At 38.2% G+C, this 15342-nt stretch overlaps 2 protein-coding genes across 7 annotated transcripts in view; one reads left to right on the top strand and one right to left on the bottom strand.

Moving 5' to 3' along the window:
* Positions 1–13758, top strand: part of BMP2K (BMP2 inducible kinase) — a 129215-nt gene extending 115457 nt beyond the window's left edge. For all 4 annotated transcript variants that reach the window (XM_042936111.1, XM_042936109.1, XM_042936110.1 and 1 more), the window contains one exon: positions 9522–13758. In XM_042936111.1, the coding sequence (XP_042792045.1) occupies positions 9522–10957 (1436 nt within the window). In that variant the 3' untranslated portion in view covers positions 10958–13758. The remainder of the gene's footprint in view (positions 1–9521) is intronic.
* The window catches only part of PAQR3 (progestin and adipoQ receptor family member 3), a 27794-nt gene continuing 23004 nt past the window's right edge, over positions 10553–15342 (bottom strand). For all 3 annotated transcript variants that reach the window (XR_006201877.1, XR_006201876.1, XR_006201878.1), the window contains exon 8: positions 10553–10987. The gene's annotated coding sequence lies outside the window, so the exon portion shown is untranslated. The remainder of the gene's footprint in view (positions 10988–15342) is intronic.

Genomic DNA, 15342 nt, shown 5'->3' with positions numbered 1-15342 from the left:
CTATAATCTGATAGCAAAGGAAAGAACATCAAAATAAAATTTCCTTGAAACTGGAAGCTTCTTATATGATTAAAAATGTACCACCTGTTTTATAACTAAAAGCTGTCCTCTGAAAGATGGAAACCTGATTAGAAGAGTGATAATATGAATAGTATGATGCAGACATGCCCCCTCTACACATTTTTTGACATTTTCTAAATATTTTGAATTTTTTGATAACGTTTATGAAGGTTCATTTATGTGATTCAAGAATACTTTATTTGCAATATTTCTTTAAAATAGGATACCATAACAAATACGTGAAAATATTAAAACTGACTACAAATTTTAGCTTTTGAGTTTGAAATCTTCTCTTGGACTGTGCAAGACTATGTCTTTGAAATTTTAACATCTGGAAATTTCTTTTTATAAAAACTCAAGCATGGAATGGATAATTAATTCATGTTCTTAAGTTCATTTGGTGAGTTAGTCCTGTTCTTTAGAACTCCCAGTTGTTTTTACCAGGTTACTCATTTTCCAGATCACTAGAATCAGGATTAGTAGGTGAGTTTCACAACTGTTAAAGTGAATGATAAGCTTCTTGAAGCCAGGAATTGCTTTATTTATCTTTGTATGCCATACAGTACCTTGATGAATGAGTTCATTACTTTAGTAATCTAATGTAATCTCTCTCTTCACACACACACACACACACACACACACACACACACACGCCCTAATATTTAATGAGCTTTTACTAAATAAAATGAATATTATTTAATGTTTAGCTCTGTCAGGTAAGTTCCATTGTTCTTATTTTGTAGATGATGAAATTGAGGCTTTTTTAGATGTTTATCTTTTGTGCATGTTGTAAAGTTGAGTATTCATTCATTTGGTGATAAAGTCTTATAGTATTTCTAGAACTTAAACCTACAGACTGTAAAATACTCAACACAAGATACCTACTGTACAGTTCAACAAAACACTGTTTGCTGAAGTAGAAACAGTATGGTGCTTTTTTTTTCTTTCTTTACTTCTTAGACATAGCTTTGTAAAAGAGATGCAAAAGAAATTCAAGACAAGTCTGTGGTTGTATTTTGTCGGGGGTTTATTATAAGCTATATTGAATATTTGCTGGTGATGATATTCTACTGGTAGTTTGAGGAATTTACAGATGAGAGTTTTAAGCTAGTGTCATCAGCAGAGAAGTCAATATGGCCTTCATGTGTATAGCCTTAAACTTGGCAAGTTATTCAACTTTTTCCTCATTTCAGATTCATCATGTATAAAAAGACTACATCTCTAAAAATCCCTTCTTGTTTTTTGTTTTAAGATATAGTTGAAGCTATGAAATAGGATTAAGGTCACCAAAAGAAAGAAATGGAAAGAGAAAAGGGAAAAGCCAAGTCATGAGCACTGGATAGTAATAATATCTTTGAAATGGTAGGAAGTTGTGACAATGACCTGACATGGAGAGATCAAGGGAACATTTCTGAAGATGTAGTTAATAAGGTTGAAGGGGAAAGATCATAGCAAGCCTTACAAAAGCATATTTTTGTTGTGGGAGCCTAATGGTGGGGCGTTAAGAGAGACTATGAAAAACCCTTGGCACAGCATTTGTGCACTTGATGGTATTAGTTACCATCCTCTCTGATTAATTTCTCAGTACCAGTGGAAGCATATGGCAGGCCCCATAAATAATCATAAAATGATGGCGTTCTACATGAGCAATAGTAATCCAGCCCTTTACTGAGTACGTACAACGTGCCAGTGGTGTTGTACGCACTTCACCTGTGTTCGCACTTTAATCCTTGCTGCAACTCTCCGAAGCAAGTACGATTGCTTTCCCTACTTTACAGATGGAGAGTTAGACAGGAATGCAGGATTCCAAGTCATCAAAGGACACTTTCATTTCGTATCCTCTGCCAGTGAAGGAAGGGAAGTATGCTATATATTTTTATGTAAATAGTTACCAAATGGTCCATTTGGTATTTAGATATTTAGTAAATGCTTTTTACAGACAGTACTGAATAATTGAAGCACTGTTTTAGTTAGCTCTGAACTATTATCTTAAAATTGTATATGATGTATAGTAGCGAGTGAGAATAACTTTAATCAGCAGAATTTTGCATGTAAATAAGTACTAATTCTCTTGACACTTTAGTGATTTCCATTGTTGTAACTTTTTTTCCCAACACTTTACTTGGAATTTCCCTGAGAGACCATTTATGTGACATACAAGAGAATTTAAGACTTCATAACCCTTTATGGCTGTTCTTAATAATGTATCCAGATCTACACCATCTTAGTCATTCCCTTCATTTTCAGGATTTGGCTCTGATTGGATTCTGGCTGTTTGCAGCAATCAGACCAACCTCAAAAGATAAGGATCACTCAAAAAGCTGTAATTTTTATAGTTTGTATTTCAAAGACACAAAGCAGAAATAATATCCTGACCAGAAGCCATCAAAATATTCTACTTTTTTTAGCTTGAGAAGAAAGCCCTACTTAGAGCCAAAAATAAAGGTTGGTCAATGTTCTCTTTTGAGAAAATTTACAGTATTTTACCAAAATCAATTAATAGAAAAAGGTAACTTAGGTATGATCCTGGGCACATATTAGAGATTTGTTTATGCTTTAACTACATGTTCCTAGTGCTTATTCTAAATACTATAGCTCCCCTTCCACCCACTTGAAAAACAGCCATTTTTTTTATGTTAATAATACACATCTCTACAAATATAGGGATTATTAGGACTTAGGATATATTGAATTATAAGGAAACATATTTAGGCTATGCTTTTGGGAAATTAAGCAGTGAAATAATCCCGATTTAAGTTTCATAGTAAATCACATGTGGAATATTTGCTGGAATATTGCTGGAATCACATGTGGAATATTGTTACTGGAAGATGCAATCTGGCCTTGGGAGCAAACAGTAGGAATATCTGAATTCTTTTTGTTTAATTACAAGAATATGTTTAGGCAAAGAAATAGATTTTAACAGTTGATGGCACTTAGCTATGAAGTCACATTTTAAAGTATTATATATTGTACAGTTGATAACCAACTTTACAGCTGGTAGTAATTATTTTCACTGTCTTTTGTGCCTATGGAGTAGGACTAAATCCTTAGAATATATTGAAATAATTTTTAATTTTTTATAATTCCCATTTCTTTCTCAGTTCGTGTATAGTTTCACAGTGAAGAGGGGACGATGAAGTAGGTCAGTTTTACTGCAGAAAGCCTTATTTAGGATTGCTGTAACTTCCAGCCTGGAATTTAACTTTTCCTGAGTAGGTGGTGCTGGGGGAAGATGACCGCATGTGTTTAAATTGTGTTTTTATGATGCTTAACATTTACGTTGCTCTTAGTATGCTGCATATGATTCTCTTGTGAGAATGTGGGAGAAAAAGGAATTTGGATAAATATCCTTGTTTATTTTTAGTATTATAAAGGGGAGACCAGTAAAGAAATAAAATCAGTCTGTTTATAACAGAAAACTTCCCCAGTTGCCCATACTCTTCAGGGATGTAATCTGAAACCACAAAGATGGTATACGTAGATCGTTGTGTGTGACTTTTCTTGGTCTTTTTGAAAGCAGTTTTTTCAAATTCTTATATTATGTACCCAACTACAGCTATTTAAAAATCAGGGATATGGTTTCCAGGATTCGGTATGCACCCTTGTGTGTGGATATACATTAGTTTGCCTTATTTTTTTTGGCCATTTTTTTAAAAGTAATCTCTACACCTGGTGTGGGGGTTGAACTCATGACCCTGAGATCAAGAGTCATGTGCTCTCCCCACTAAGCCAGTCAGGTGCCAGTCAGGTGCCCCTTTTCTGGCCATTTCTAAAGTGGGCCTTAACTCTTCTTGAATTAGCCATAGAATTGCACTTGTCTCCACCTCCCTGGTGTTTTAGTTTCACTGTCAAGCACTGAGTCCAGAAAAGATGCTAGAAGGTTGGAATGTGGTGGATGAGGTAATTGAGTGTAGCCTTGTTCTGGAGGTGGTGATGATAGTTTACTATGGAGTGTTCATTTTGTGTTGGGCATTCTTCAGTCTTTTCTTTACAACAGTCCTAAGAAGAAGAACCTATTGTTGTCATATTATTCTCTTGTAATATGATAATTTATATATTTTCTCATGTGTGAGGGTACAGACTAGAGTATTTAGCTATGATCTTGTCAGAGATTGTCACTGGGTTAACTTTATTAGTTGTGTATTGATTATGTATAATGAGGGAGTAACAGTAAATCCATAAAGTGAAATTGAGAGGAGAATGTCTTTTTTTTTTTCCCCTCTCAAGGAAAAAGTGCATGATCATGGTTCTGTTTGAAATGCTGAAAAGCTAGAAACAACCCAAAAGTTCCATAGGTAAATGTTAAATCTTAAAATGTTCTCTATACAATATTTTATGCTTCAGAATTAGTAGTGACTATATTGATACCTGTAAAGATGCATTTAAAATGGTAAATGAAAAGCCCCACAAATTTATATTCACACTGACAATCTAAAAAATAGACCTGTATATAGCACTTTATTACCAAGAAATCTGTATCTCTGTGAATACAACTTTGAGAAGCAGACAGTGCAGACAGAATGAGTAGGAAGTGACAGTTGTGTTTTGGAAAGCACTAGTGGCCAATTGGGTAAAGGAAAACAGTTAATTTAGAAGACTGGGATTAAAATAGAGGAATAGCAAAAATAAAGTTGGGGCGCCTGGGTGGCTCAGTCGGTTGGACATCTGACTTTGGCTCAGGTCTTGATCTCACGGTTTGTGGCTTCAAGCCCTGCGTCAGGCTCTGTGCTGACAGCTCAGACTCTGTGTCTCCGTCTCTGTTTCTCTGTCCCTCCCCCACTCGTGCGTTCTCTTTCTCTCTCTCTCAAAAATAAATAAACTGCCCAAAAAAAGGTCAAAGGACTTTGTCCTTTTAAATTTTGTAAATTGTCCTTGTTAAATTTTCCAGAAAATCTTTAGGAATGACACTCTGTGCCCTAGAAATGGAATTTCCCAGAGAAATTGTAGAAGTAGTATTTTCCCAGAGTGCATTTTGCAAAATTATGAAGTTAATAGCGTTACTTGTGAATACAGGTGTTTGTAGTGAAGCAACTTTGGGAAATCCTGGTTTCATAAGATTAAGCAGATTCTTTTGTGTAGGACTTATCAGCACCCTTAATGAGCATTTTCCAAGTGGAGGCACATTATATAGTGTAGCATTTTATAAACTCAGGTACCTAAGACCGCAGAGCTGTTTAGTTCTTATTATAGGAATAATGTTCTGCAGAATATACTTTAGGAAGCATTCTGGAGTGTTGCTGGAGGTGTCCATGAGCAGGCATGAGGGGGTACACATTATGGCTCTCTCTGGATGGGTAAGGAGCTTGAGGTAGTAAGTTAAACTGTATCTTAGAGGAACTGTCCCAAAGCGAGGAATGATTATAAATCTTTGCTGTTACATTTTTTGCTTTTGAATAAAAATTCATGAAAATGAATTCTACAGCTAATCTAAAAGTAATCTTTGTTTTTAATGTCAGAAGTAAGCTGTATGGAGGAGAAGTCAAACTTGAGAATCTGCATTTGATTTGGTTTTAATCTCTTAGGATCTAAGATAAGCCTATTATAAATTTGTAAAGATACAACATTTAGCTCTTGGCTTGTTACACAGAACTGGCAGATGAATAATGGATGAAGATTATTATACTTAAGTAGAACCTGATGGAATTCTCCGTGTCTTCTTTCCCCCTCCTCCTCAGCCCTACTCCTCACTTCAAGGTTGCCGACAAACTGCATGTGCCAGCCAGAGCCAGTGGCCTTTGTCTGTCCTCAGTTCATTGCAGCTCTCTGCCTCACCCAGCCCAGTTGTCTACTCTGTCTCCGGAAGCACTCCTCTCTTGGCTTCTGTGACATTGCGCTCATCTGGTCCTTCTCTCCGTACTCTGCATGTAGCTTTGTAGGTTCCTCTGCTTACCTCCAAATGTATTAGACCTGAGGGCTCAGTGTTGGGTCCCCTTTTCCTGCTTTGTACTCACTTCCTAAATGATTTCCTTCAGACTTGTAACCCTCTCTACTTACCCCTCTGGAGGTGAGGACTCCCAAATCTCGTCTCCAGTCAAAAACTAACCATTGTACTTAAATGCTTCACAGGTAACTCAAACTTTGTGTTCAAAACTAAATTAAAAAAAAAAAAAATTTAATGTTTATTTATTTCTGAGACAGGGACAGAGCATGAGTGGGGGAGGGGTAGAGAGAGAGGAAGACACAGAATCCGAAGCAGGCTCCAGGCTCTGAGCTATCAGCACAGACCCCGATGCGGGGCTCGAACTCACGAACCGCGAGATCATGACCTGAGCCGAAGTCGGACACTCAACCGACTGAGCCACCCAGGCGCCCCAAAACTAAATTCTTGAAATCTTCCTCTACTTTCCAACTTATTCTTTACTCACTCTTCTGTCTGCATTAATGGCGCTACCATCCTTCCAGAGTTTCCCTCCTCAATCTCTAATTCTTCACTTCTACTTGCCCGGCCCCCACTGTCATCCAGGCCACCAGAATCTCTGGCTTTATTTCTATAGTTTCCTCTTCCCTGATCTCCTCACTTTTATACCTCTCTCTTCAGCCTTTTTTTTCTACCCAGTGGTCAGTTATGTTTCAAATATAAATCTGAACATGACACCCATTTTAAATAAAGCCTTGTAATGGCTTCCCCATTACACACTGAACTTAGCACAAAATCCAGACTCCTTATAATGGCCTTAAAGGGACGTTCACAGGTTGGTCCTTCCCCTCTCTTTCCTACCTCATCTTGTATGGTAGTCTTGCCACTGTACTCCAGCTACACTGACCTATTTTCAGTTCCCCAAACATGCCAACTTCTTTCTGCATTGGCCTTCACACATGCCATAGCTTTTCCTTGGAGCAGCTTTTTGCCTGTCCTTTGCATAGCTGGCTCATTTTCAGTTCAGTCCTAACCATCCTCCTTAGGGGAAGCCTTTGCTGACTGTAGGTTTATGTATCCCTCCCCCCTCCCCCCTCCCCCCTCCCCATGACTTGCACCACTGCTCTGTTATTTCAGAGAGCCCGTCACAGTTTGTTTATTTATACTCTGTCTCCCACACTTGATTATAAACTCTTGAAGGCAGAGACTGTACTTACTTTATTCATTAATGTATGATCAGCATATAGCATGTAGGAAAGTGCCCTATAAAAATGTATTGTTAAATTAAAAATGCAGTGACTGAATGTAAAGAGTTCATTTTTTTATGTTACTTTCTTTATTGTATTCTGAGTATACTGAGTATGTGTCTATAGCTATGAGCTCAGAGTAGTCACTTATTGTTTCATTTGACAAATATTGATTCAACACTTGCTAGGGTAGAAAGGAATGATAAATGAGGTAAATGATAAATAGGACTGTGTCTAAGAGCTCATAATCAAGTAGGGAAAACAGACAAGTAAACCAATAATTATAATACAGTACAGTAGCTGCTACAGTTTAGGCTTGTACTGAGTTCATTAGGACCCCCAAATATGGGTATTTTTCAAGGGGTGTCTTTGAAGGGCTCTGGCATGGAATATAGCCAGGACCACTAGGCAAGTCAGATAGGAGCAGGAAACTAGAAGGATGTTTTTACCAAGAGGTTGTATGAGATATTAAAACAGCAGGAAACCCAAATCTATTAGGTTCCGCAGTTTCTGATAGCAAACATTAAGAGGCTGGATAGCAAGATATCTCAAAAACTTTTTAAAAATTTGAATCTGTTCCTGAGTTTGAGTAGGGACAAGCTGGGTGTGGCAATAATGAAGAATACCCATGAAGAATACATCAGGGTCTGAGGCTAACGATGTGGTAGGACAGAATCCAGATTGAGAAGGACACCCTGTGCTGGGCTAAGGGTTGGGACTTCAGAGAGCCCCTGAACAGTTTTAAGCTGAGCTATGTAATGTTTCAGAAAAGTCATTCTGGTGGCACTGGAGAGGAGTGGTCTGATGGACATGGTACTGGAGACAGACAGACAAGGATAGAGGAAATGAAATAGACAACTGGCAGAGGAAGAGGAAGGAACAGATACAAGAGAATTTACACTGGTGAGGAAGGAAGATGATTTCCAGATTTCTGCTGATTTGCAGAACTAGTTGACAGAAGTATTGTTCATTAATTCAGAGGGAAGGGTGAGGAGCACATTTTAAGAGGAAAGATATCTCTTTTGAATTATTGAATTTGAAGTAATGGTACGATACATATTCCTAACTATTAGAGGACTCAGTATTCATGGTCACTATTAGAGATTCAGTCATGATGGTGTATGTGGCAATTAACATACAACTATTTAAGACCATGGGAAGACACGCAGAGGAAAAAAGCCGAGGACAGAATCCTGGGGAACATACATGTATACAGAGATGTTAGTGAAAGAGAAGTCTCTACAACTATGACCAAGAAGGAACAGTTAGAGAGGTGGGAAGACAACGGTGCTGACTTTCAAAGAGAAGGTAAGAACTCAGAGGTGTCATATACCATAGGGACCATGTTAGTAACAGGAGAGTAATGGTCCTTCCATTGTAAGCTCTTTAGTTTTCTTGGCTACAGACTATACTTCCAACCCTAATTATTTTGAAAATATCTGATCTTAGTCAAAGGAAGGGAAGGGATGATTGGTTATGTGGTTGCATCAGTTCAGATTGATCCCTCCCTCTGGAAAATCCATTAAATACACTACTGTATTGGGAGGGCATTATATTTTCATGTAACAAATACACTCTTTGTTATATACCAGACATTGAAATTGTAAAGCACTATATTTATTTGATGCAGTTTCACTACCCGTCATACAGTGAACATACTGATAGTTTTTTTTTTTTTTTAAGATAGCATGCTTTTAATGTAATGTTTAGTAGTAAAGATATGATAGTTAAAGGAATATAGGTCATCTTGAGAAGGCAGGTGTCCTTGGTACACTCTCACTCAGTTCAGTACCCAGTCCTTGGCTTTGATCAGATTGTGGGGATGCACTCATGTTAGCCTATCTAATAAGATACTCGTTTATAAGGAAACCAGAATGCTAATTTAAAAAATTCCAGTGAAACATCTAACTGAGCAGACAAGCTATTCATGCTTGTTGATCTTTTTTGGGAAAATTTTATAATGGAGTAGAAATACAAGCAGGTAAATGTGGGATTCTGAGTAGAGGCGATTCATTGAATAATCTTATTTTGAAGGTGAAGAAAATTGGTCTGTGTTCTATATTCAGAGTCCTCTTTGGGTACTGTAACTAAAACTTAGCTGGCATTGAGGGCCTATGAGTAGGTGGTGTGTAGGGTACAGAGACCAGGAAATCTCTCTGTACTAGAGGACTTAACCATCTAGTTGAGGACAAGTACATTCCCTAAGCCTAATGACCAAAGCATTGATGCTATTTCTTCCTCTAAGCGAACTGGTATGAGGGATTTGTAATGCCTCGTGTTAGTGCATACTGTTCAGTGCAAATGGTTCTTGAAATGTACTAGAAAGCTATAATAATTTTTCTTTGAACCTGCAGGTTCTCCGGAAAAGAAAACTGAACATTCATCTACGAATCAAGAAAATAGTTCTGCAAACCCTATCAAGAATAGAAAAGCAAGTCCAGTATCTAAAGATCACCGGACTGGAAAGAAAACCTCAGAGAATTCACTGGTACAGGGTCAAGTGCAAAAGCGGAATGATGAGTCTGAAAGTGATTTTGAGTCAGATCCTCCTTCTCCCAAGAGCAGTGAAGAGGAGGAACAGGAGGATGAGGAAGTTCTTCAGGGAGAGCAGGGAGATTTTAATGACGATGATACTGAACCAGAAAATCTGGGCCACAGGCCTCTCCTCATGGATTCTGAAGACGAGGAAGAAGAGAAACATAGCTCTGATTCTGATTATGAGCAGGCCAAAGTAAAGTACAGTGACGTGAGCCCTGTCTACAGAGACAAATCTGGCAGTGGATCAGCACCAGGTCCCACCGACACACTTCTCACCCCAACCCGATTACCCTCCGATGTTGGAGTGGAGGCTCCCAAACTGGAATTTGATGTGTTCGGCGCTGTCCCCTTCTTCGCGGTGCGTCCTCAGCAGCCTCACCAAGGAGAGAATGAAAAGAACTTCTGTCAGCAGACCCTGTGTCCTGCTGTGGGTCTAGAGCAGGAGGAATTTGACGTATTCACAAAGGCACCCTTTAGCAAGAAGGTCAGTGTACAAGACTGCCATGGAGTGGGTCCTGAGGCACATGCTCTCCCTGGTGGCCCCAAAAGTGTAGATATATTTGGCTCCACTCCATTTCAGCCTTTTCCCACATCAACAAGTAAAAGTGACAGCAGCGAGGACCTTTTTGGGCTTGTGCCCTTTGAGGAAATAACTGGGAGTCAACAGCAGAAAGTCAAGCAGCGGAGCTTACAGAAACTGTCTTCTCGCCAAAGGCGCACCAAGCAGGATCTGTCCAAAAGTAACGGGAAGCGGCATCATGGCACGCCAACCAGCACAAAGAAGACTGTGAAGCCTACCTACCGCACTCCAGAGAGGGCTCGCAGGCACAAAAAGGTGGGCCGCCGAGACTCTCAAAGCAGCAATGAATTTTTAACCATCTCGGACTCCAAGGAGAACATTAGTGTTGCACTGACCGATGGGAGAGACAGAGGGAACGGCCTGCAACCCGAGGAGAATCTGTTGGACCCCTTTGGTGCCAAGCCCTTCCATCCTCCAGATCTGCCATGGCACCCTCCACATCAGGGCCTGAGTGACATCTGTGCCGACCACAACCCCGTCCTGCCTGGGCGGCCACGACCGAGTTCTCTGCATGGCTCATTCCATAGTGCAGACGCGTTGAAAATGGATGATTTTGGTGCCGTGCCCTTTACAGAACTTGTGGTGCAAAGCATCGCTTCACATCAGTCCCAACAGTCCCAGTCAGTTGAATTAGACCCCTTTGGTGCTGCTCCATTTCCTTCTAAACAGTAGATACTTCCGACGGACTCTTGTCATTAACTCCTGTTTCAAAAAAGTATGAATAGTTTTATGAATTGGAAAGAAAATTTATTTGTATAGCTCTTTATATCATTCATTCTTACAGGTCAATCAGAATAGGTGATTTTTAAATAAACCAAATAGTAAAAGGAAGCATCTCCACAGGGTAGTGACTTCCCATCTCTTCCACACAGGAGAAGGAGGAGCTCAACTGTTAGCTCTACCCCAGGTTTTGGCCACCAGACGTGACTGCACAGACATCCAGGGGAAGAACGTGCCGCCTTTCCAGTTGTGGAGCCACTGAAAAGGGACTGGAAAGGGGTGGCATTATTTTTATAACAGGATGTCACTTGTGTGTTCATTTCCCAGGCTCATGTCAGGATCCAGCATTTAAAACTAAGGTTATTTGTACATACATAGGTTGCATTTGTGGATTTTTTAAAGGTCTCTTCTGATTTCCACACAGTAAAAACAAACTCTGGTTCTCCTCAAGAATTGGAAAGTTATTATCTGGAGAGAGCAGAAATTTCAGTCTTTACACCTTTCTCAAAGAGCAGAGCCAGAAGTAACTGTTGTGCCTAAAACTGTTTCCTTTTAAAAAAACAAGTGCCATTAATAATGGAATATCTATACAGAAGCCTAGAACACAAACTAAAGAGTAGTAGCTGATGTGTGGAAAATGTAAAAGAAAACGATACAGAAGAGAGAAAAAACCTACTTCAGGAACACTTGATAATTGTTTTTGAATGGCTTCTTGTTCACAACTTTTACTGTCATGTCCCTAATAAAGCAGATTGTTGGAAAAATGGGGAGTGAGGACAAGGGTTGTAGTCAAATTTTACTTGAGGAAAAAATTATGTAGCTGAAACCCTGAGTTTTTAAGACGTTTACAGCGTAAAAATCATGTTGCATTTAATGATGTACTTTATTAAATTACCACCTTCACCAAATAGTCCCCAAGTCGTGAGCAACAATTTTCTAGGTAGGTTGGGAGGGTGGAGTAGTTTTAATGAAGTGCATGGAACAGTGAAACCCATGAAGCCTTATAGGCAGGACGTCCACATCCTGCTGTAAGTACCTCTGCACTAGTACACAAGATCTTAAAGTGGCTAGATGGTATTAGACGACGAGGAGCTAGCCTCTCAGTTCTGCTAGTTGATGTGTCTCTGGTGAAAAGAACACAGCTACCAAATTGCCTTTTTTTTTTTTTCCCCACCACAAATCCTAATTAGAAACTTGACATTTTATAGAAATTGTTTAAGAAGATAGAAATTACTATATGAATTACTGTGAATACAGTATCTGTGCTTCCTGTGTCTCCAGCTCTTTTAAGTTATAATGAACTGGCCTTCCCTATCAACATCTACAAGTTTCTAGAACCGTTAAAGCTATTTACAAAAAGGAGTGGAAACTCTTATTAACCGGCACTCTCCTTGATTGCTGTATTTTAAATGAGCTTTCTTTGAACCCAATTAAATGAGTAATCTTATGTTAATTCTAGTACCCCAAATGGGATGAGCTGTTTGTCTGTTTTCTCAGTTCTAAACTTGGAAGGAAGCAAAGTATGTATGTAACTATATTCATTTTTTATTCTTTTTTAAATCAGATATAAATTTGTGGACAAACAGGGAAGCAATATGTGAATCTCCATGTAGCAGAGGCAGACCAAGCATTATATTACTGCTTAAGAGTTGTATTTTTAGAGCCCCAACTGCACCAATTACTTGTCCTTGTGCCAAAGGCAAATATTATGTTTGCACCTTTTTTTTTCCCCCCTGATTCTCAGGTTAATACTGCTAATGCAAATGCTCAAGTAGATGTTTTTCAAAACTTTACAAAGTAGACTCAAGTGATACTTTCTTTTAAAAGTGAAGAGTTGATGATTACACATAGTAAATTCATGAACTACAGTAGGTTTGTATCAAACAAGAATTTTTTTATGAAAATTTGTTGGTTGATGTGTACACAGTATGCTTTGACTATTTTAGTCTTTGGCCTTGGTCTCTGCTAGACCTCATAATGAGTTTCATAATTTAAAAGTGGGTAGTGGATGAATTAATGTAGTCTCCTTGGGATGTAAACATGAAATACTTCTGTCTGATATTGAGGCCTTGCTTACACTTGCTTTTCGATACACTGAATAATTTTAAGTGATCTGGACACTGATGTAGACACTTTGGGCTTATAAAATTGGATAAATTCTAAGGAAACAATTGTGACATTGTTTAAAATATTTCCATTCTTATGTTTATTATATCACGGCCCAGTGACTTTCCTCTTTTGAGATGACAGCTCAGAGGAAACAACAGGATTCAATAGGGGACCCGATGGGATAGAAATGGGGAGATTCCTTTGTGCCGAAGTAAAGGCATTTTCCCAAGGAGTACAGGATTCGGTTATTTTCCGTTTTCCATCACGTCCTCCCACTACCGTTAGGATATAGGTCACTCCACATAGTGATGCCCAGGTAATTCCCTTATGAGAATTCTGCGAATGGAGCTCCCAAGGTATGTCAAAGAGCCTAACACATATACCTGGGACACAGCATTCAGTAAACGTTTGGGATGGTCCAATTCTTGTTTAAAAGAAGGAAAGTTGAAATTATTTTCCTGTTATTAATCAGGTGTCCTCTGTGCTTCTTTTGTATGTAAAATAGTCATAACTAAACCTGTAATACTTGAACATCACTAAGGGAAGTAAATTGTGAAGCTAGCAAAAATCTGAGGCCAAAGTTACTTCTGTCCTAACAGCTTTAATAATGCTTGTTGATTTTGAATAATCGTTTTAAAAGTGGACCATTTGCTTAATTATTTTAATATGACTTCAGCACAATGTTAGTGTTAAAAAAGATCAGCTTTTATGGCTTTAAAGAATGTATCTGCTGAGACACATAAGTTGCTTGGTGTATTAGGCAGAGGAGGAAAGGGTATAGGCTGGATGAAAATTTAACTGACTACAATATTTATTCAGAAGTATCAATTGGGAAATTGTGTAATTCTCCGACTGACCCACCCCATCCCTGCGTGTGTGTGTGTGTGTGTGTGTGTGTGTATGTGTATGTGTGGGCACAGTAAGGACATTATTTGGAATTGTAGATAGACACACCTTCTGATCCCACCCTGTTTAGTGTTTAGCAGTGATAGATTGTCGTCATACTGCTGGCGGAAAATAGTAAGGTGGAGCCCACTCTGCTGCTCATCAGGCAGAGCAGTTTTCTTACTATTCGGCCACTCTGCTTCGTTTATTTTAGGTTTGGGTACTTCATTTAAGCATTGCTAGAAGGTACACAGGTATTAATATCACTAGTTCTGAGGAGTTTGGGTACATTTGTCTTAATACGTGTAGAATATACAGTACACTTTTTTCTTCCTTTTAGCAAAATTCCTCGTCATTTTTAGGTCTCATACTGAACTGACATATCTACTGTGAGAATAACAAATGTTTGAAAACTTTTATACATGGGGGTGTTTATATATTGAGAAAAATATATACACACACATGCATGCACATGTCACATCTCTCTGCTGTGGAGTTAATGTGAATTTCTCATTTTAAATGGAATTGCAACCACAATCATTAATACAAGAACATTCGCTCCTAGGGAGGTGTTTTACAAAAGCCACTAAACGAAGGAGGTAGGCAGATGAAAACGCAAAGGGTCATCATTTGGGTTTTTTTTTTTTTTTTTTTAATTTAAAAATCTATTGTGCTACTTTTGAAAGAATTGTTTTTATTACTACGCTCTTTTTGTGATGGAAAGGTCATCTAATAGTAAGTGTTATAGTAATAGTAAGCTACTTTTTAAATTGCTGGCAAACAGCTTTAAGTGCACTTTCTTTGATTACACTTCCATTTTTTGTTAAACTTGAATTTTCTGAAGCCTTTGATGTACCACTAAGCAAATAACTTTAACTTTTAATAAACCTGATTTATGTGTTTATTATATTTCTAATTGTTACCAAACATACTTTCTAAAGTAACTTCAATCCTCAGATATAGCTGGGAAACTGAGATAGAATCAGTTGCTTTTTTTTTTTCTTTTCTACATCTAATTAAGCACTAACTGATTTTACTGCTTTGTTGCCTTTACATTGCTTATTCTTATTGACTGAATTCTGTCCCTCATTCACTTTGTTTTGTTTGAAATTTAAAATTATTTTCTTACTGTATTTATCATACCTATTGTTTTAATAATCTGCTTTCTTTAAATGCAATAAATCCCAAATGGATTGCATATTCTTTATAATTAGTGACTTTGGCGTTTTTCATTGTTTGTCGTAAATGTTTTGGATGTAAACTTCTATTCAGTTTTCTTTTATTCACACTACAGACATTAAGCACCTATTATGCTCCAGCTAGTAGAATAGAAAAGAGAAAAG

The sequence above is a fragment of the Panthera leo genome, chromosome B1 (assembly GCF_018350215.1).
Source record: "Panthera leo isolate Ple1 chromosome B1, P.leo_Ple1_pat1.1, whole genome shotgun sequence".
Lineage (NCBI taxonomy): Eukaryota > Metazoa > Chordata > Mammalia > Carnivora > Felidae > Panthera > Panthera leo.
Note: the sequence above shows the minus strand (reverse complement) of the source record. Positions and strands in the feature narration are given on the sequence as shown.